This window comes from Monodon monoceros, unplaced genomic scaffold, assembly GCF_005190385.1.
Source record: "Monodon monoceros isolate NGI ecotype Baffin Bay Population unplaced genomic scaffold, NGI_Narwhal_1 Super_Scaffold_8, whole genome shotgun sequence".
Classification (NCBI taxonomy): domain Eukaryota; kingdom Metazoa; phylum Chordata; class Mammalia; order Artiodactyla; family Monodontidae; genus Monodon; species Monodon monoceros.
In genome coordinates, this window is record NW_021703785.1 from 33,555,319 (window position 1) to 33,578,329 (window position 23,011).

The 23,011-nt window shown below is 33.0% G+C and overlaps 1 protein-coding gene across 2 annotated transcripts in view; it reads left to right on the forward strand.

The window, feature by feature from the left end:
• The window catches only part of DACH1 (dachshund family transcription factor 1), a 414,258-nt gene that overhangs the window by 352,178 nt on the left and 39,069 nt on the right, over positions 1–23,011 (forward strand). For both annotated transcript variants that reach the window (XM_029209969.1, XM_029209970.1), the window contains 4 exons: positions 9,120–9,271; positions 17,972–18,119; positions 21,095–21,238; positions 21,738–21,806. In XM_029209969.1, coding sequence (XP_029065802.1) covers positions 9,120–9,271; positions 17,972–18,119; positions 21,095–21,238; positions 21,738–21,806 — 513 coding nt within the window. The remainder of the gene's footprint in view (positions 1–9,119; positions 9,272–17,971; positions 18,120–21,094; positions 21,239–21,737; positions 21,807–23,011) is intronic.

The window sequence follows — 23,011 nt, forward strand, 5'->3', positions numbered from 1 at the left end:
TAAATTGGCCAAGGTCACAGCACAATAAGGGCAGAGTTATCAAGGCAATGCAGTTTCCTGCTTTTTCCACCATCCATGAAATTAGAGTAACTCCACCCCTTAAAATGAAAGGGTCTACTTTTTTTTCTTTCTGAAATTATAAACCATGATTTGGAAATGTTATTTTTACCATTAACTCAGACTCTCAAAAGTGGTCTTTTAAGGCTATGAAATGTTTGTGTGTGCATTATTTCAGCTACTACAACTGCATATATTACAACCTATACAATTTGCTTTAAAAGAAGAGTGGCTTTTTTGTTTGAGCTGATTTTCTTTTCATGAGGTATGACATGATGAAGAAGCTATCTGTAGGAACAAAACTAGTTCACTTTCTATGGGCAAGCACAAGCTGTAAAGTAGATTATTAAAGTACACAGAAATAGAAAGTTAGATCAGAAGTGATATTTTACTGTGAGGTCTTCTTTCGGCCTTATAAAATGAGAAAGAACTAACCTTGTTCTATTTCTGAGTCCTGAAAAAAGCCTCCTAGCAGGCATACCACCTTTAATTAGGTTTCTGCTTTTGGGAAGCATTCTACCAGCCCCCTTTCATTTATTTTTAATGATGTTATCACTAACAGGCAAACAGCCCCTTAATAAAACAAAAACAGTTTCTATATAAAGCCTGGTGTACATGTCCTGAGTCAGTCATCTAAAAACAAATGTTATGATTGTTTCCGTTGTGCTCTTAGAACGCTTAATGGCCCTACTGTGCAGATATGCAAAACATCAACCTAGGAAATATAACCGTGTCTGTTATGCAGATTTCAATAAATGCTTTCCCATATTCACTTGCAGTATCAGCAGTGAGGTTAAACCTACAGGGTCATGGAAAAGACAGAAAGGGCAATTAAGTGGGTTTTTTCGGCATAAGCTACACCAGCTCCTTCATAAATACTTACAGCTTAAGACTTTAAGAGACAAGCAGGGGTGAAAGCCACCCAAAATGTTTAAAAGTTAAATCAGTGTGTGTGTGTGTGTGTGTGTGTGTGTGTGTTTAATGTGTGGCACCATTGTATTTTGCCAAGAAATTCCAGTTTGTGGGAGGAAAAAAAATCTATGCACAGATACCTGAGTATTTTAGTTTCATCTTCTCAATGGCCAAAGGACAATTTTGCTGTCAAAGCCAAGTTTAGATATTAAAATTAATGTATAGCTTGATTTAGTGTTTCCTCCATACATAGATTTTGAAACACAAATGCAGAATAGACAGAAATTAAAGACTCTCTTTTGAGAATAATGGTAGAAAATATACACTTTCCCCTTAAATATACAAAGTTTCTTTAGGACACTTAGTATCCCTGTTTTCCTTGAACTGTTATCCCTGTGCGGTTTCCTCACAACCCTTTCACCTTCCCTGTTTAAATATTTCCCAGTATTCAATGCCCATTTCGAATGCACCTTGCCATGAAAATTTTATTTTTCTTCATTCTGCTGTCAACTTGCATCATCTAAGTATAATCCCTTCTTTTTCTAAATAACCACTGGGTGTCATTTGAATCAATCTTTTGGCACATAACCTTATTAGGATTATAACTGTATGTATTTTTTTATCTTCTTCCTAGGGCTTCCTCCTAACCCAAGGTAATGTCTATGAAATTGCCTTGTAATCAATAGAGAGGTTTCCCAGTAGAAAGTATTTTTAGTTTTATTCTCCCGGGTATAGTAAGCAGAGTCTATATCCTTCTCATTTCAGCTTCTGCCTCATCTCATCTCATTCACATATTCTTTCAACAGATATCAATCTGTTCTTACCGTATGTTAGGGAGCTGCAATACATGTTCTATTTCTTCCCTTAAGGAGTGGTCCTGAACTTTTGTCAGCTTCTCAACAGTAAACAACCCATGATAGTTGCATATGTGTGTAATAAATACTTTATGCCTTAAATTAGGCAGAACTGTGAGCTTGGTGTATTTCTTAGCACACCTCCATCATCCTGCCAAACATGCACTTACAATGATCTCCTTTGAGTATTAAATATTCTTGTTTGTTTACCCAAACTTGAAATCCAGAGTTCTAATACTGCTTCCAGTATATCCAAGCAATTAAGTGTTCTTATGCTTTTCAGTCTATTTCTCCAAAATCTGTACTATTTTCTTTTTGTGTAAGTCAATTTACCCATTTTCTTTAGGACCTGCTACCTGAAGAAAATCAGTAAACTAGTTCATCCTATTTGGCCCTTTCTCAAGTTATTTCTATCATAGTCAATTTTAACTGTTCACTGAACTAACTCAGGTTTAGTTTATATACGGCAACTGTAATAATATACAGTAGTAATTTTATTATCAACATGATATTTCATCATCACAAGGCTCATTAGAATAATATAGAAACCACAGGCTTATGGCTCATGGTACAATATTAGGTTTCCCTCCATGGCACATTGAAGCCAAGTTTACAATAGGAAATTTCGAATAAATTTAGTTATTTCTTAATTATTAATACTTTATAGTTATTATCATTTTATATTTCACAAAGCACTTTCATATACATAATCTAATTGGATTTGAACTACAGTCCTTTCAGTCTGTGGTCTTCATTTTAATAAATAGACCAAATGAGTCTCATAGAACATAACAGATGGATTCTTTGCTCAGTTATTTGCTAACACTTGGTAGAACCAGGACTTAAACTCACCCCTTCTGAATCTAGCCTGGGTTACTTCTCATTTTACTGTAACCGTATCACATTATGGTAACGATTTTATGTAAAAAAATGGAGTAATTTTAAATCCAGAATTTGGAAAGTGGGCTTAAAATTTAAAATATGAGAAAGGACTTATTTTGTGATATTCCTGGATATCTTATAAGAATTGGAATAGATACATGAAAGTTTGTGACCAGTTTTTGATTTAAGATTACATTGTGGCATCAGAATTATTAGTTCCTATTGTCAAATTAAATCCAGAGTGTCTCGAGTAGGAATGAACCATGGTTGAGGTGTAACTGAGCTCAATTTAAATGACTGTGTTTTACATTTGAATGTAAGTTTCAAAATTTTTAAACACCAATACTTAATTTTTTAAAATTATTCATGCCTCTACTCCAATTGGACAATGTGGCTGATGAGTTTCCAAAAACACCAGTAAACTTAACTTTATATACAATTGTGATGGGAATTTATCAAAATGACCAAGAAAAATTTTTATTTCTATAAATAACTATTCACTTCTCTATAGACAGTACCATATTCTCCAGAATTTTTGTCAACATTTTTTTTTACTTTACCAGTATAAAAATATAACAGTTTCATGCAAACTTTCAGATCACTTGTAAACATTAAATATGGAAATTTTTCCATTTTAATACTGCTGCTATCTACTTCACATTAATATGAATAAATGTGAATTCCCTTGGAATGTATGGTTTTCTAAAAGGGAGTATTTTTCTACTTGGACCTTATGATATAATAAAAGATATCAGAGACAAAGATACACACACACACACACACACACACACACACACAAACTTGAAAACGAATATATAATTCAAACCCAAAGGGATTAGTTATGAAAATAACATATTAACAGGAAAGAAAACATTTTCAAAGTAGAGGCTTATTACTTTTTCAAACAACATTGTTCCTTAGGATATCCTGCTAAATTGTTATGTGTGATAAGATGGGATGGAAAAAAGCCTGTCTTACAGCGGCATCAATCTTAGTGATAGTCATTTATTGATAAGTGACTTAAAATATGAGTAGAATCATGAGATGAAATGATGAAAAGAATGAAATATCATTTTTTCATACTTTATTGATTTTGGAGTTTTAAAATATTTTCTTCTCTTTTTTACTTTCCCTTTATATTGTCCTTTATGTTCTAATTGATGTTAATTGATTATGTGTTGTTGTAATTGTCATAATTATATTTGTTATAATTATTAAGATGTTAATCAGTAGCTTTTTCTGGTCAAAAGATGAAATCATTTGTTAGTTTATAATATGTGCTGTTCTGTTTTCCTTTAGAAAATCACTGTAGTTCCCTAGAACTAAATTAAAATACAAGAATACTTTAAAGTTAATAACCACTCTTTCTTAGGACTTTAAAAACAACAAGAACTCTTTAGAGAATTGGCATAACTACTGACCCCTACGGTTGTGGAGTATTTAAAAAGATTATGCCCTAGTTAATGCAGCTTTCAAAAGTGCTTACTTTATTCCTAGGAAGATGTACCCATCATTGCATCAGTCCTCAGTGTTGTGAATGACTGTCTTATAAATTTTTCAAATTTTATTAGAATTTATCAGATTGTCTAATTTGATAAAATGAAGCAGGATAATTTGACTCCTTATAAAATAGAGTTTGTAAACCTAAGTATAATCAATAGCTTTCTCTGAAATTTCGTGTTTGTGTGACTCATTCTTTTTCAGATGTTAACGAGATATCCATAACTCTTTGGAATTTGTAATTAAGATATTGAAATTCAGATGCCAAATTGATGCACTATCACCCTCCAATCAATATAAGTGAAATTTCCACTTAACTAATTTTTATGATTTCTTATAAGGAGTAATAGAGAATGTGTAATTTTAGATTTGAGTGATACTAGAGTTTGTCTCATTCAACCTGCTAGTTTTTTAAAATTGAGGAAATTGAAGCCTGAAGAAGTTGTCCCATGTCCAAAGTAGCTGTTACTAACTGAACACTGAATTATTTTCATTATACATCCCAATGTATTCAGAAAGTAGTGTGCACAGTTTTAGTTATCTATAGCTGTGGAACAAATTGCACTAAAACTTAGTGGCTTAAACCATCATACATTTAAAATCTCATGATTTCTGTGAATCAAAAATCTGGGTACAACTTAGCTGGATACCTCTGGTTTAAGGTCTCAAGAGTTTGCAGTTATGCCATCAGCGTGGCTTGCAGCCTCATCTAAAGGATTGACTGGGCACGGAGAATCTTTCAAGCCAACTCATGTGGTTTTTGGCAGCCCTGTCTCTTGTCCTTTGTCCCTGAGCAGGGCTGTCTCATGACATTACAGCTGGTTCCTCCATGGCAGGAAATATAAGGAAAGGGAGAGAGAGAGAGATGGAAACAGACTTTCTACAGCTGAATCCTGGAGGTGACATCCTATCACATTTGCTTTATTCTGTTTGTTAGGTCTAACTCAGACTAAGGGAAAGGTTCTATACGGGATGTGAATAACAGCAGGGAGGAATCATCAGAGGCCATCCTGTAGGCTACTATATACCTGCCACCTGCTCAGAGAAAATACTTCCCCAGTACTTGTCAAGTAAATTAAAATACTTATTTATTAATTAAGTTCTTTATAGTAAAACGTCTCAGGTAATGGAATTGGAATATGGACTCTTGGTTGAACAATAGTATTCTATATATGTTATTCTTTCTGATTTTATACTGTGATTATGAAAAAGTATGCCCTTGTACTTATGAAATATGCAGTGAAGTCTTAAAGATTAAAGAGGGAAGATGGTTCAGACATACATACACATGCACAGAGCAAGAGACGGACAGAGACAGAGAAATAATTAAAGACCAAATATGGCAAAATGTAAACAATTTAAACAATTTGAGGAAGGAATTAAATTTGTTTCCAAGGTCTGGTTTAATAAATTACCGCAATAAAACAATAGAAATTCATTTTAAATTACCACAATAAAACAATAGAAATTTATTTTCTCATAGTTCTGGAGACCAGGGGTCTAAAATCAAGGTATCAGCATGATGAGCTCCCTCCAAGAGACGAAAAAGGAGAAACTGTTCTTTACCTCTTCTAGCTTCTGGTGGTTGTCAACATTCCTTGACTATGGCCCCCAAATTCCAATCTTTGTCTCCATCTCCACTTTGCCTCCTCCTCTTCTCTGTGGCCCTCTTCTGTGTCTCAAATTTCCCTCTGCCTTTCTCTTATAAGGGCACTTGTCGTTGGATTTAGGGCCTATCCTACATCAGGATGATCTCATCTCAAGATCCTTAACTTAATCACACCTGCAAAAACCCTCTTTCCAAATAAGCTAGAATTACTGGGATCCAGGGATTGGACATGGACTTATAGTGGGGGTCAGGGGGCTACCATTCAATACACTACAGAAGTATATAGGGATTCTTTGTTCAATTCTTGCAACTTCTCCATAAGTTTACAATTATTTAAAAGCATGGTATCAAAGAACAAAAAACAGAGATTACATTGTAAAATGCCATAATAATTCAACGAGAATAGCATCTGACAAGCTAACTTTCTTTTAAAGATAAAACTTTTTAAAATGTACAGATATATCAAGCTGCAATAGGTGTTTTGTGAATTTGTGCTTCATCATCATTCATTGTTTGAAGTCAGTGGAGATTATGTGATGTCAAAACACTCTTCCACGTTGTCTGGCTTCTCAAACTTTTGCTTTAATCTTCTTAAGACATTTAGGATATCAAAGGTCACTTTTATTTCAAAAGGAATAACTGTGTTCCCAATTTTACTATCTTTGTAGGAAGACTGAGACTTTCTATGATGTTAATTGCCACAAGATGACAACTTTTTCTCAGACAGTAGGGTCTTGAAGCCAAAGGAATATTTTTGTTTTGTTCGATCTTTGATTAATTTATTTGTCTCCTTTTCAAATATGTTTATTGATCTTAAGAATCACTCTTTTTTCATTTCTTTATAGCTGTCATTGTGCCCTAAATTTGATTGAGTGAAAGTGGCTTAATACAGTATCTCAACCATATAAAATGATAAATAAATGAATCTAATCACATAATACCATACTACATGATAGTCTGTTCACACTTACCTGAAGCCGTAAGGGCAAAGATGAGCATTCCACTGAAGCAACTGCAGAAAAAAAAAAAAAATGACATTCACACACATGCCCCACATATTCCTACACATAAACAAGGAACAATTTTAATCCTACATTGGGAAAAAATTGGAGTAGCTAACAGAATAATGATGGAAGACAAAATGTTTTACTAACTATAAGAATTAGCTACTTTATAATTGGAATCTGTCACTAGGGTCTAGATGAGCTCTTAAGACTTGCAAGTTGTATTTTTTAACATCACTTCTCCAGTTTCTAGTACATTGTTTAAGTAGATATTGGTAATATTAAGTAAATACATATATAAATGTATATATCATGAGTGATTAATGGATTAACTCACACAATAGCCAAACGTAGTCAAGCATAAATGTATTGGTTAAGTCAAGTAGTCATGGGAATTATGGAACTTATAATCAAATGTGTGTGTGTGTGTGTATACATACATTTGATGCTTTTTGCTTGGACAACCTTTAAGAATTGTGGAGTCATAGACTCTAATGCTGAAAGCAAACTCAGGTGGTCGTCTGGTTCTATGCCTTTCTTCAAGAGACAAGCAATTATTATCCCCATGATCTATTAAGCCACACTTTCTTTAGCATGTGACAGCTAAGGTGATGCTGATCAAAAAATATAGCTCTTTATTCTTAAACAATTTCACATGCACATAGATGTTTAACAAGCGCCTTTGCAGAGCTATCGTGAGAAAACGCTAGCAGCCTTGGTCTGGAGGAGTAATTTATGACAGCTAGGTAAATGGTGTCCAAGATCACCTTGATCATATTAGCCACATAGTAGCCCTGCCCCTGCACTGCAGGCTTTCTTTAACCCTGGTGACAAGAGTGATTAAAAAAAATAAAGAACACAATGAGTCCTACGCAGGCTGCTAACTCTGTTTCTTCTTCTAGTACCTGCTGCCTCAGATCATCTGTCAGTAAGTTAACAGAGGAGGGAGTGCAAAGAGAAACTGCTAAGGAATGAGTGAGTGTGTATGAGAGCAGGGTAGTTAACAGAAGGCCTTGTATCCGTCACTCCCCTCCCCAGCCTTTCTTCCCTTTTGGTTCATTAACTAGAAATGTGGAAAGGTGAGGGAGATGAATTTAACTTGTCCTGACATTAGTCAGAGACAGAGAAGTGCGGCAACTTCCAGAATATTTCTGCCCCAGAGAGAGGGAATTGGAAAAGGTGTTGTGTGGTTAGGTGTTGTAATGAAAAATAAAGAAATGATTCAGGAGAACAGTGGAATCAAATTATAAGCATAAAGGTAAGTGTGCTGAAGTTTTTAGCCACTTGCAAAATTAAGAGATATTATCAGGACTGTGCAAATATATTGCTCTAATTTTCCTGGGGTGAAATATGAAAATATTTACAAAATTGAGAATCCCGCCCTGAATAAAATTTTCTCTGTGATATAATAGACTAAAATAAACCATAATAAGTATCTATTTTAAAATGTTTAAATAATAAAGAACTGAATAAGAAGATTTCACCGTGAGAGTAAAAAGAATTTGTATCTGGGCATTATTCTAAGTTGCTTACAATGTTGGAGAATGTTCAATAAGCAAAGTAAAGGTTAATTTATCTTAGAAGGTTTTATATTTGATTTTTGAAATGTTTTGAGAGTTGTATATTATTACCCTTTCTTTAGACCCCTTTTTCATGTTTAAAAAACTAGTTTTTCAATATGAGGTGAGAGGTATTCAGGGCCAAAAGAATTAGATCTTTAGTTATCATGATATTGAATTATTCAATTATAATTGAGAAAGAATATATTTGATTCCAGTTTTTATTTTAGTCGTGGAATTAAAGGTTTTAATTGTATATTCACTTGTAGATTCCTTAAGAATATATTTGAACAAATCATTGATATATAGGAAGGGTTAATTGAGAAAGAGACACTAATATACATAGCATTTCTCCTATATGAAGCTCTAGAAATACCCTATTGTCAATCCGAACAGAACAAACTAAAATGAGATAATTGGGAAGGTGCCCATAAAGTCAGCCTGAATATATTATCACAACTATATATGAGATAATATTTGTTTTAAAAAGATTCTATGGCACTGTAAACTCAGTCTCATTAGAGACTGCATTTAAGAGGCTTATAAAGTTACTCATTAATGTTATCTTGTTGTATCTCCACAGCTTTTTCATTAAAGAAAATTCAGCAGAAAGCATTTTCTCCTGATAGCAGGAACCAATTTGCAATAAATGTTCTGGAAACCACTAGGGAAGCCATTACTGAGGTCTAATAAAAACAGACAAGCGTAACTTGTTCTATATTTTTGTTTCAATCACATACAGATGAGACCCCGCTTTCCACACCAACTGCAAGAGACAGCCTTGACAAACTTTCTCTAACTGGGCACGGACAACCACTACCTCCAGGATTCCCATCTCCTTTTCTGTTTCCTGATGGATTGTCTTCCATAGAGACCCTTCTGACTAACATACAGGTAGGACTTTTTCACAGTCTGGGAGAAAGGAACGTGGAAGGCTCAGTTATCTATTTTTCCCAAATTCATACTATTCCAGCTTAATCCATTCTTGAGATTGACTGAACCATGGTATTGAAATTTTTCTAGCAATTTAAGATTTTAAACTTACTACACAAATCAAATTGATTAGAAATACTCAAATATGTATATATTACACACATTAATATACACATATTAAGGTGTATACACCTTAATGAAAACTTAGATGCAAATGACCTAGGCCTTTTAAAAATTATTCTGCCTAAATGCCTTCCTTATTGCCAATTAATGGGAGGAATCTAACTGTTTAAGTTTGTCTGATGTACTAAATGACAGTATACCAGTGCTAATAAATATTTAGCTATTTTTAAACTGCTGGCCTTTCGGTGAGGAAATGATATGTTTAGTCATTCAAATATGTCTAAAGTAAAAGAATCCAAAAAATCCCTTCTTTCATAAATAAGTTTATTTCAGTTAATAGAGTTTCTTCAAAGAATAGACTTCAAAAAGCCATACAAAACTTTCCACGGATTTCCTATGTAGTCTTCAGGATGTATATTTTACGTACAGTACATTATGAATCAAAAATACTTACAGTTAGCAATAACATAGAGCATGGAGCCAAAATAATAAGAGTGTTTGGGATAAAAGAAAGCATAATTTTCTTGCCCACACATGAAGTGGTCATGTGGACCCCAGATGGAGATTTTTGCCGTCTACTTCAACACACTTGGAATAGCTAGTAGTAAGCATACGCTTACAGATACTGTGCTGGTAATTTTTTTTTTTTTAATCTTTGCTCAAGCACTCGATCCTTAGTGATATTTTTCTGTACACATTTCCTACCATATTAAACTTTCTCCCAGTAGAAATGTAATTAATTTTATTTACCCCTCCAAGGACATAACAGAAGGCCTTTAATGTAACATATCTTCTCATCTATTAATATGGCATTTTTAATACTAACGTAATTAGAGTCTCCAGAACTGTATTCAACTTTAAGGTTTTATATCTCAGTAATTGAAATAAATCATCAGTCTAGCCTAAATGTAATCAAGGTTAAATAATTGATTATGTTTTAGAATAAACATAAAACTTATTTTTTTCAAAATTTGGCCCATATTATTGTTTTCCAAGGTAGAGTTTTTAATGAATTTCTCCTTTGTCAAATTAAATGCTTTCAGAAAATATCCCTCAACGTTTTAAAATGGACTCTCTGAGAAGTAAGGGAACAATTTATTTTCTTATGTATATAACCCCATATGAAGCTAAGCATTTAACTTAAATTTCTCCATTTAGGTGTCTGTATCTTCACTAACTAAAACCTCTTTAACCAGGAAAGTGGTAATTTAATTTCAATTTCAGCAGAGAAAACATTTCTGTGTAAACATTCACTAGTATAGACCAGCTTGCTCATCTGAAGAGTGGGTTTACACAGGGGCCCTTGTATTGTGTGTGAAAACCACATCACTAAGTCAAATTCTGTCAGTTTGAGAGTGTTTTTCCACCCACCCCTGGCCAGTAATACCCAGACTGGAAATATCTGCATCACCTCAAATTGGAATTATTTCTTTAAAGAAAAAAAAAAGGAAACTTCAGTTTTAAAATGTACAAATTTTAGACAAATAATTTATTTTATTGAATATATCTCTAGATTTAATATACTCTCTAACCTTCCAACCAGCCTTGAGAGGGTATATTTTAGGAAGAGTTGATGATAGGATGATCATCAAGGCAAACTAAGTTATTTATTTCTAGTCCCAAATCATAGGAAACTGTGTCTGATAAAGTTAGAACACCTACAATAAGAATACTTCATTTAAAATAAATTATGCTTGTTCACTTCAGTCTTGCATATATATAAGTATGTATATATATGTAGATATTATATATTTATATGTATGGATTTAATACCTATATACATGTATATGTGCATGCACATATGTGTACATAAGGTAAAATAAAGATGAAAAATCTTATTGAGTTCCATGCACAGTAATACAAACACACAATACATACATACATACATATATACATGTATATATATATATATATATACACACACATTAGACACACATACTGGATTTATGTTCAGTAATGGCTTCACATTATTTTGCAAAAGGTCATAGATGCTAGCTCTTTTATTATTGTCACATATATTGAGTTATAGTAATATCCTAGGAATGGTATAGAATGTTTAAACAGTCATGACCCTGGCTTATGGGGCATACAGTATAAATGTGTTTGCTGTCCAAATTCTAATTTGGGTAATTACATTCTGTCTACCTCAATTTCCTCTGCAATTTCAATTATATATAATGGGGTTCTCTGCTTTCTGTTTCAAATGGTAACACTCTTTTGGCGTGGTAAGTTTAAAGCTCCATATTTCCTTTGAAGGTATTTTATCACAATGACAATGAAAAAGAATTGAGTGAAAAATGTTTATATTTTTTACATCATACAATTTCATGTTTGAAACTAAAGGTTTTTTATGTATATTTGTTATTGTAATTAAACCCAAGACATTGGGTTATATTTAAATTTAGTGCACATAGACTCTATTTTTCCTTAAAGTTAATGACCAAACATCTCTTCAGAATAATTTAAGGAGTTATTGTTCTAATATTCAACAAGTTAATTTCATGATATTCTATAATTTGATAATTTTCAATTTTAAAATTTGTAATGATTACTACAGATGTCCTTTCCATAATGTGTTATCAGAATTGAATTTTCATAAATGTTATTTCTTAGTGCTTTAAAAGAGGGCCTGTGGAAAAATACTGTAGACTAGTATTTTAAAATATATATGTACTATATATAGTATAGAAAATACATATTTTATATATATCAATAGTATAGAAAAATATATGTAGTATAGAAAATATATATATATATTATATACCTTTAGGCACTAGATTTTTGCTACCTTCTAGAACTATACCGTTCTTTCTTAAAATTTGAGTGTTTCAGAAATTAAAAGTAATGAAGGATAAAGATATCTTCAGTAAAAGACAGCAATTTCACTTTAGTGAGAGATATGGATTCATTCTAGATTTTGCTTTTTAGGATTTTTAAAAATGTATTTTATATGGAATTTTATTTTATTTTTTTCAATGCGGGTAGTCTTTCATTATGGCTTCCTTAATCAAACACATCTGTGGAGAACTCCCTGTGAGATTATAGGTGAGGAAAGTAGAATTTTAGTGTCAATTTACTGGATGTGACACCTTCGATCATTGACTACCATTTGAACAAACTGAAAGGAGAATTTACCTACTTACTCAATCTGAGCTTTCATGCTGTAAAGAATAACTGGGATCTATTTGTACATAGGACCAGGAACAAATGATTTACATTGTTTATCCTATTTACAAGAATTATTTTAAATGACTTACAAATATTAAAATAAGAATAGGTAAATAAGTAAAAAGTAGAAAGGTAAAATAAGGTGGAGAATATAAAGTTTAGTTAGGGGTGAAGTTAGCACTAAAGATATATGCCATAAAGGGAGAGAGGATAGGAGTTTGGGTCAGTATGGTTTGTCTATGTGGTGGTATTAAACAAACAAGGAAGACCTAAAAGGGATGTTAAAACCACAATGCATGGCAGTCCCAGAATGGTTCATTATGGTCTAATAAATAAACATAATCTAAATGTTGTATTTAAGAAGTATTCGTTACTTCTATATTTAAGGGAAGACAGTGAAAAATAATTTGACCAGGGCTTCCCTGGTGGCGCAGTCGTTGAGAGTCCGCATGCCGATGTAGGGGACACGGGTTTGTGCCCCGGTCCGGGAAGATCCCACATGCCGCGGAGCGGCTGGGCCCGAGAGGCCACAACAGTGAGAGGCCTGTGTACCGCAAAAAAAAAAAAAAAAAAAAATTGACCAAATATTCTGATTATACATATTCCAGTCTTTACATTTGAATGTCATGCCAGTAATGCTATAATTTATACATTTCAAAGAAATTAATCATTTTTCATTTGCATCATCAGTACATATTTTTAACAGAGTCAGATAAGAGAATTAGAAGGAAACTTTTTGAAAAGGTAAACAACAAAATAGGACACTGGCTTCAAGATATGGGTAGACTAGAATCAGATATATTGGTCTTACATTATATCTTTTTATCTTTAATCATAATAATATATTAATCTTCTCCCCTTTTTTCCCATTACCAACTTGTGAAAAGAGATCATATAAAAAAAACAGTAAAATATAGCCAGTATTTTTAACCCAGTTTACTATAATGAAGACAGTAGCATTAACCTCTTAAAAATCTGGACTCTATATTGTATTTACTAATTTATATTGTATACAACGACAATAATAATAACATAAATAGTAAACCTAATATTTACTGAGTAATCTTAATGAGTCCTTATACAGGAAAAATACTCCTGTATAAGTCTCCTCTACTCTACTCCAACAGTACTTAACTTCTGGCACTTCTGATCAAGAAATGTCTGGTAGTTTTTCCCACACCAAGCAATTCTGCAACCCCAGCTGGGTGCCCTACAATTTAACTCAATTCTGGCACTATCTACCTAGAGATAGCATCAGATCTCACAGGTTAAGAGTTCAGTCCCACAAGACTGCACTCCTTGCCCTCATTTCCATTGTCAATTTTAAGTCCAGATTATAACCTGTGCTTGTGACCAACCAGCTACAGATTGGAGGTTCCCACCACCCCCCGCCATGAGTTCAATTAATTTGTTAGAGCAGCTCACAGAACTTAGGAAGATGTTTTACTTACTAAATACCCAGTTTATTATGAAAGATGAGAAAACCAAGGTCAAGAAGGAGCAGATGACTTGTCCAATATAACTCAGGAGCAGCCAGATAGAAGAGATGCATAGGGCAAGGTATGTGGGATGAGGCATAGAGCTTCTGTGCCCTCTGCACATGCCACCCAGCCAGTACCTCCACATGCTGACCAATCCAGAAGCTCTCTGAACCTCACCCATCCTTTAGGGGCTTTCCAAAAGTCTACTTAGTAACAGAAACTCAGGTGTAGTTGCAAGGGGCTTATTGTGAATAACAGACGACCCATTTCACCTCTGTTTCTCTTATCACTTAGGAAATTCTACCCATTGTAGGATCTCTAGACACCAATATCCAGTGTAGGATACCTAGAAGTGCTTCTGATGGAGAGGTCGTTGTTAATCGACTTCGGAGAACAGTAACCATAACATTATACCAAGTATAGCTATAACTTTTGTCACAAGAGCTGTGAAAATGTGTTAGTTGATACTGTGCTATCATATATTTTTTCTGTCTATAAAAGTTCCTGGTTTCAAGGCACTCTATTCCTTCTCATCCTGGAAAGAAACAAAAGAAAAAAAAAAGTTAAATAAGCTAGGGATTTCTGATCCAGGCTTAGTCAACTTACTAGTTTGGGATCTTGGATAAGTCACCTGTTCCTTCTGGACCTTGGTTTTCTAATATTTAAAAGGTTTTAGTTAGAATAGGTGATGGCTAAAAATCTCCTCCAACTAAGTTATTTAGTTTCATTAGAAGCAACAAATTATTGAGCACAAATTTTGGCACGTGAGTTTCAGTGACATTCATGGAAACTTACGTGTCATCTGATTCTGAAATAAATGTGTACAAAATACAAATATGGATTAAGTAAGCTTTTCTTCCTCTAGGATCTAACTAGCAAATTAAGAAATGTTTCTTTTATATCAGTATATCTTATACAAACAGATATTTGTACTTCCTAGGCTATAGAAATAGTTGAGATATTGCTAGATTAATCAGTGTCCTTAAATATATATATATATGTATATTATATATATAATAGACTCATTCTCTGAAAATTATGGGAATAATTTAATTTACATGGTAGATCATTTCAGAAAACAAAAATGTTTGTGTATTATGACAACCATTATGCCTGACCTATAGAAAAGAAATTTGAGGTCAAACAACTGCTGTGTCATAGAGTAAGCTTAAAATGCATTTCTTCACAACTGTCATGGTCCAACTTCAACATCATGAGAACTGACCTCCCCTTGGAAGCAAATTCACGTTTTAAGCCCCGTGTATTTTACTGTCATCGTAGAATTTTCTTGATACTGCACGACCACATGAAACCCAGCATTTAGTGTGACCTTTTGCATATGATCTACCTGGAAAACTTACAGAAGTCACACAAATCTGAAAGTACTATTATCGTTGATGGTTAAAATGGTGTCCCAGTGATTTGTAGATGTTGTGAACACTACTTGCTATTGCTTTTCCCAGCTCCCTGCTGCACTGAAATTTAATCGGTTTTCTGTATTTTTTGCAGCAGAGCGGTCACAGGCAATACCATATTTTTTGCATATGCATCTGTTTGACTCTAGTGAAGATTTTTGTTCACACTGGACTCCTGATGTGCACTGATTTAAAGTCTAAAAATGAAACTTAATTTTATACAGCTTATAAGTATTCCCTAGATGGTATTGGATCCTATAAGCTAATATTTTTCAGACATAAGCAGCAGGAATAGGTAATATATTACCATTAGTGACATTAGCAGCAACAGTAACAAAAGGAAACAGTAAATATAAATGTTCTTAGCAACTTCATACTTTACAACAAATATTAATATAAAATTACACAAATTAGAGTTGCAGCTTAACATTATTCAACATGTTTATTCATAATGATTGTTTCATATTTTAAAAATGCCAAAATATTGTGTTTTGTCAGCCAAGGACAATAATAGTTTAATAGTAATTTATTTTAAACAGCTACTGATAATACAACCAATCAACACATTAAGTGGTGCCAACATTGGCATCTTGCTAAATAATATCTAGACATTGCACAGAGAGTACATCTTTCAAAGATAAGTCAACAAGAGCAATCAGAACAGAAAATTAGAATTTGGTATCTTAGAATTAAAATACAGCAAAGCTAAAGTTTTAATTGGGGTGATCTAAAAGGGCACTTGATGTAATGATCTCTTTTATTTGTTACTAATTGTTTGTTTCTGATGAAGAAGAAACATACACAGGAATGTTACTGAATTAAGACGGCAGTTTTCTTAGCAGCTATGTTTTATTGCTAAAAACAAAATAGTAGGGAGGGATGAACTGCCACATAGAAATTCTCTGGTTTGTTTCATATCACAAGAATTAATCCATAAAACTCAGGGTCAGTAACAACAAATATGAAATAATTTATATGTGCTTGAAAAGAGATTAAAAATGGCTTGTGACAATGCTACATCAGTGGGCTGAGCTGAAGGTACATTCCTATTGCACTAATAAGTCAAGCTGGAGTTGAAATTCCTGAATCAAACTGCTTGTGGTGTCTCCTGCAAAGGGGTCACATTCTAGAATATATCTACAATTGGCACTAACTTCCATTTCATTTCTAATTTCAATTGAAAAATTCAGCTGCTGATGTTCACAAACCAAAGCAAAACATCTTCTTCAAAACAGCATTTTGTATTGCTGAGTTGATAAGGATGGAAATTTTAGCTCCAATTTTTACTAATAAGTTTACTAATAATTTTCTAAAGCATCTTAGAAGAGAACACATGCAGAATGCTTTGTATATGTTTTACATATTCTCATAATCTCATTTTCAAAAACCTGAGAATACTACTAATTTTTTAAAATAGAATACAGTCAAATTACATATATATGACTTTATGTTATATAAATAAATATAGTTTGCCTTCACCGTATGCTCTTGAATTATTATATATACTATCAAATAGTCCCCTAAAAGTTATCCTCTGTTTATAGCCATTTTGATTGCCTTTTTAAAAATAATGCACTATTAAGCCACTAAGTTTTGGATCCCTTACACATATTATGTAGCTCGAGAAAAATATACCAGTATTATAATTTCTATTCATCAAAATTTAAAAAGCTACTCTGTGTTAGGCACTCTCTGGGTTTTAGGGACGTAGTACCCAATGAGAGAAAATGTCCCTGCCTCAGAGAGCTTACCTTTCAGTGGAGAAGATGCAACATAACGCACTAAATGAATAAATATATGACAAAATTACATAATAATGCTATGAAGAATTTTAAGGAGGGAATAAGCAGGTGAGTTTGGAGGGCTGTTCCAGATAGGATGGGAAGCGAAGGCCTTTCTTGAGTGGTGACGGAACAAACGTGTGATGAATGAAGGATGAGCCTTGCAAACTCGGGAGGAAAAGCATTCAGGAGGGTATCAGAAAGACCCAAGTCCCTGGTGCAGAAACAAATCAGTGCCTTTAGAAACGAAAGGCCACTGGTGTCGCATATAATCTCAGTAGGGAGTAGTAGAAAATGAGCCCTGAGAGATAGGTGGGTACTGCCAGCATCACGTGGGCTTATATAAACTATGTCAGATAATTACACGTGGAACAGCTCCAGTCTAATTTTCTCCACAGTATTTATTTCTTAGACACGCTTATGTGCTACCCTCATATAGTTTTAAATCTAGATATTCTAATTAGAAGCAGTTGAACCTGCATGCCAAAAATATTTGTCTTTCTAAAATAGTTTAATTAAATTTAGATTTTTTTTCTTTAGTTATATTATTTGTCCTAGTGAGTACAGAGTGACTGCACAACAGGAGCCAAAGAATTTGATAAGTGGGTTGTTCTCTTTTAAAATACTTTAAAGTAATGAATGAAATGTGCTTCATACCAAAATATTACAATTCTGAATACCTTCTTTGTACAGGGGCTCTTGAAAGTTGCCATAGATAATGCCAGAGCTCAAGAAAAACAGGTTCAACTTGAAAAAACAGAATTGAAGATGGATTTTTTAAGGGAAAGAGAATTAAGGGAAACACTTGAGAAGCAGTTGGCGATGGAACAAAAGAATAGAGGTATTTTCAAACTTCCAACTAAGTCTAATACTTTATGTCAAATATTCAACATAACAATACTATGTTTCGTGATTTACTGTGAGACCGTAACTTTTTTGTTTTTACTTTTAGCTAAATTTTAGAGCAGGATTTGAATCCTGGGCTTACTGTGCTTCTTAATCTCCAAAGTACATTGTTTCTCTTCTGTTCATACCTCAAGGGGTTGAAATATATCAATTATATCATTAATCACATAATTTTTATTGCTTACAGCATTTAACAAATTCATAATTTTAAGATAAGAAGGTGCTCTGATAAGATGACAGCCATGGAGAAAAATTTTATATTCATTCACAATTGCCCTTTGAAAAACTTAAAGTTATAAAGCTAAACTAGAAAATACTGATTATTCAGGCGAAGCAGATTTAGTAAGATATTTATCAACTGAAATGGGAGACTGATGAATATCTGAACAAATGACCAAAGTTGAGTGTTTGTATAATTTTCTTTCTGAATGCCTCATTTTTCTCCAACAAGGTCAAATACACATCAGAGTAGAAACTGATATGAATTTTTATTGGGTAAAAATAATGATATTATCAATCTATGATCTGCTTTTTACACACTTTACAGTGCATGTATAGATAATTTTGAAGGTCATTCATATTTATGTGTTTATTTTATGTATGAAATCGAAGAGTATTTTCTTTACAACCACTTCCCGTTTGTCTCAGCTCTAAGGTTCTCCTCAGTATTCTAGAAGGGGGAGCTCCTTTTCTCTCATTTAATAAGTACCCATTATAAATACTCCACACTTTCTCCTTTGATATGTTTGACATGGTCATTTAAAAGTCATTCTTTCTGTTTTGCTTTCAAAACTGGCAGGACTTAAAGGTTTTTCATTAGTTACTATGAAGCAACAGCTACTGGGTCCTGGGATGAGGCTGATTTGGGAAACTGTCACCCCAGGTGTATAGCACTGTTCTAAATAATGTGATTTCGCATAGATTTAGATACTAGAGTAATCAGAACAAGATAAACATTGATAGCAGGATATGTTCTAAGTGAACATGGTTCATTCTGTGGAACCATCTTCCATGAGATAGCCATGTCTTAATTTTGTTCTCACTTGGAGAAGTGTTTTTTTTTTAAGAAGACTTAAAAGCAGACCCTTGAATTCCTAAAGTAACCTTTTGGTTACTTGAAAGACTTTCAGAATTTTGTTGGTTCACAACTTTTAGAAGATTTACATTCTGTTTTATTCCTTTAACCACTAGAGGTATAGGGCAAAATGTTTCACAGATCACATCATGCACCTCCCATTTAATTAACTATGAACAACAAATTAAGAGTAATAACTATCAGTAATTATCTATTATGAGTGTGTCTATTGAAGCAGCATATTACCCTGAAGAGAGAACATGGCAATCCCATTTGCTTCAGTCACACAGGAGGAAGCAGTGAGCGGTCTATGGCAAGGCGCTGGATATTGAGCTTTCAGTGCCATGGGAGTACACAATCCAAATAAATAATTCAGAGATTACTGTTTCTTTTTAAAGGGACTTATAAACAATCATCTTTGGAAAGGGAAAGAGTAGGCAAGTAATCTTGTTAAGATAAGCATATGATTTTCACACTATTAAATAAAGGAAATTATCATTTATTTGAAACCAGTTTTGTTTTTCTTATAAGACTGTACTCAATGTACATTTTGATAAAATACAGTTTCTGTTAATATATAATACCAGCAACAATAAACTAGACAAGTTAATGGTCTGCCGTCTTAATAATAATGATTATAAAAATGGGATTTGTGTAAATTAGAAATTGAAAGTAAAACTCTTACATGAGCCATTATTACCTTATTTTATATTTTGAGTAAATATTGTGCTAAATAACAAATGTTGTTCTTTAATCTGTAGTAAGTAATCATATAATAAACTTGGAATGATTACTTCTTGTGACTAACTCTACCAGAAGGATTTTCTAACACTGATTCTTTCACATTCACATCCACAATGTTTATCAACTATCCAAGAGAAAATTATTTCAAAGCAAGGACTTTTATGATTTCCATATGCTGATTGCTTACTTTATATATAGTATAAAAGTTAAAACAATGATCAATTATTGTATGAAAGTACAGTTAACGTACATTTTGTGAGGAACATTTGTTATTATTTATTGATTACCTGTTATATACAAATATATAAATTGTCCAGTAGGAGAAAAATTCATCATAGTTAACTTTTTGTATCATAAGCTACTTTTTTATATAAGTAGCAGTGAAGTTTTATACTCATCAGATTCCTGCAGAGTAAAAGTAAAACTTTCTTGAAATATGTTATAGTGCATATATATTTACTATGAAGAAATTATTAATATCTCTAAGAAAATTGCAATAGCTTCATCCAAAAATATCTGCTTATATGTGTTAACAATAATTAAGATTATTTAGCTCCTCATATACAGTAATATTTGTTGCATTTTCTAAAATTTCAAGAAAGAGTTATTAAAAATTTTGCTGGTGCAACAGTTTTGTAAAGCATTTATAGGGGAAATGCTCCATTTACTACTCAAAATTGATGCTTCATAAAGAGATAGGAGTCATAAAGTTTTGCACTATTCAGACTACTTTGTGTTAGTCTGATTCCAGGGCAGAGACTAAGCCACAAAATTTACTTAATCAGTCTTCCTTTATTAGTGAATAGAAATATCTATTAAAATTAGTTTCCCATTAAATCTGCCTCCACATATGACAATTAGAGTCAATCTTGTAATAGTTCAAAGCTAAATAAAAATTGGCCTCCTTAGATATTTTACTTAGATTTATTTTAGGCTAAAGTGGGTTGCTGTTTTTAAACTTCCTCTGCATAGACAGATGCAGTCCAGCAAGGAAAAAAAAAAAGAACATTACATAAAACACAGACCATTTGTGGAAATTTGATCATTGCAAAAAATTTAAAATATAATAATGTGCATATACTCTTTTCTAGCCATAGTTCAAAAGAGGCTAAAGAAGGAGAAGAAGGCAAAGAGAAAATTGCAGGAAGCACTTGAATTTGAGACAAAACGGCGTGAGCAAGCCGAACAAACACTAAAACAGGCAGCTTCAGCAGATAGTCTCAGGGTCTTAAATGGTAAGAGGATGCATCTTTATGCATGGCTAACTAACTTTCATTTTGAATACTCAAAAGGCAATTTTAGACATGTGTTTGTGGTTTTGTATATTTCTACGGCTTGTGATTCATTAAGCTCTGCTTGAAAGCAGGGTGGGCAGAAGAGTCATATGTGTTGGGGGAAATGTTTTATTTCATAGGTGCTTCCACAGTTTTGTTACTTCAGTATCTGAGACTTGACATTGCTTCTCTATTTAACCAAATCTGTCTGTACTGAAACATAATAAAATATTAATCTGAGAAGTTCCCAACCCCCCATCTCATTTCATGAACAATTTTGCATTATTTATCCGTTCAAATCTTCTGATAGTTCTCATGGTTATAGTCTTTGTTCAACCTTTAAAAGATGACAAAGATTTATGTAATTTTAATTCAGCACCAAAGTAACAGGTTGCTTTTTTTTAAAGGACAATGAGAATCAAATGAAATGTGTGTCACTCTTAACTTTCTGTGCTTTTAGACTCTCTGACCCCAGAGATAGAAGCTGACCGCAGTGGCGGCAGAACAGATGCCGAAAGGACAATACAAGGTAGGAATTTGCAAAAGGCTATAAATCTAGATCTTGCTCTATGAGTTTTTCCTCCGCTTTAGCCTGCTATTCAAGCATGTAGCCTACCATCTGGGCCACATCAAAACAAGTTCAAACAAGGTCAAGTTCATCTTGCTTGTTTATATGAGTGAATTCATTTTGTGCTGATAGACTTTCTTTAAATTAACAGGTCATTTCTGTTTATACAATGCAATTAAAAAAGAATAATTAATTTTAAACAATGTATGATTTAATCTTGAACACAGTAAATGTGTTTTATTGAATGCTTGAAGCCCAATCTAATACACGAAGGGTTTATAAGTTCTATATCAGTAAATTCATGAGTTAATCAACTAGGTAGTTCTTAAAATTTGAAATTGTCTTCTTTTTGTTCTTGTGACATTACATACAAAATAGGCCAGTTGAAAGCTAACAATAAATAAGATTGTTTGGTCTTATGTGGGTTTTCCAAATGTTCTGTGTGCCACTATATACATTTTAATAACACAAATCTGCTGAGAAATATCATATATAGAATACTAAAGGGAGTTTTATTAAACACTCAGAAGAGCAAAATATTTATATTGCCGAGACCACACTATTAAGGAAAGAACAAAATCTGAAGGTAGCGCTTATAGTCTAACATCTATTCTAGACAATAAACTCAATCTAACAGCATGAATACTAAACAGTAAAAAGAGCATTAAATGAAGATGATTCTTCAAAGGGAAGCCTTGAACTGCTAAAATCCTCCCAATTGCTTTTATTTTGCATTTTAGGCTCAATCATTTTGGGGATATTGTTTGACGTTAATCATGGTACTTAATCAGTTTCAAAAGTATCATTCTTGGTTTAGTGTAAAGGAAATATAATGTTGTAAAGTATCATACATGCAATAAATAAAAATTGGAAACTTGAAACATTCCTGGAGAATGTTTTTTGCTTGTTGATTTTAACTGACATCATGATAATTATTTTTTAAATCCTAAGGCTTGAACCATATGTTATTACGAGACACCTTCTTGGATATACAAGATTAATGCACCTGTAGATGTAGAAAAGACTTCATTGTTTTAGAGCATTATGGACTTCAGTAAAATTATATATGTGGGTGCATCTAATATTATTAAAATCAAAAGATTTCTGTTGCATCTCCAAAGAATTGCACACATATGTAAACAATATGTGCTAATAACAAAGCCAGT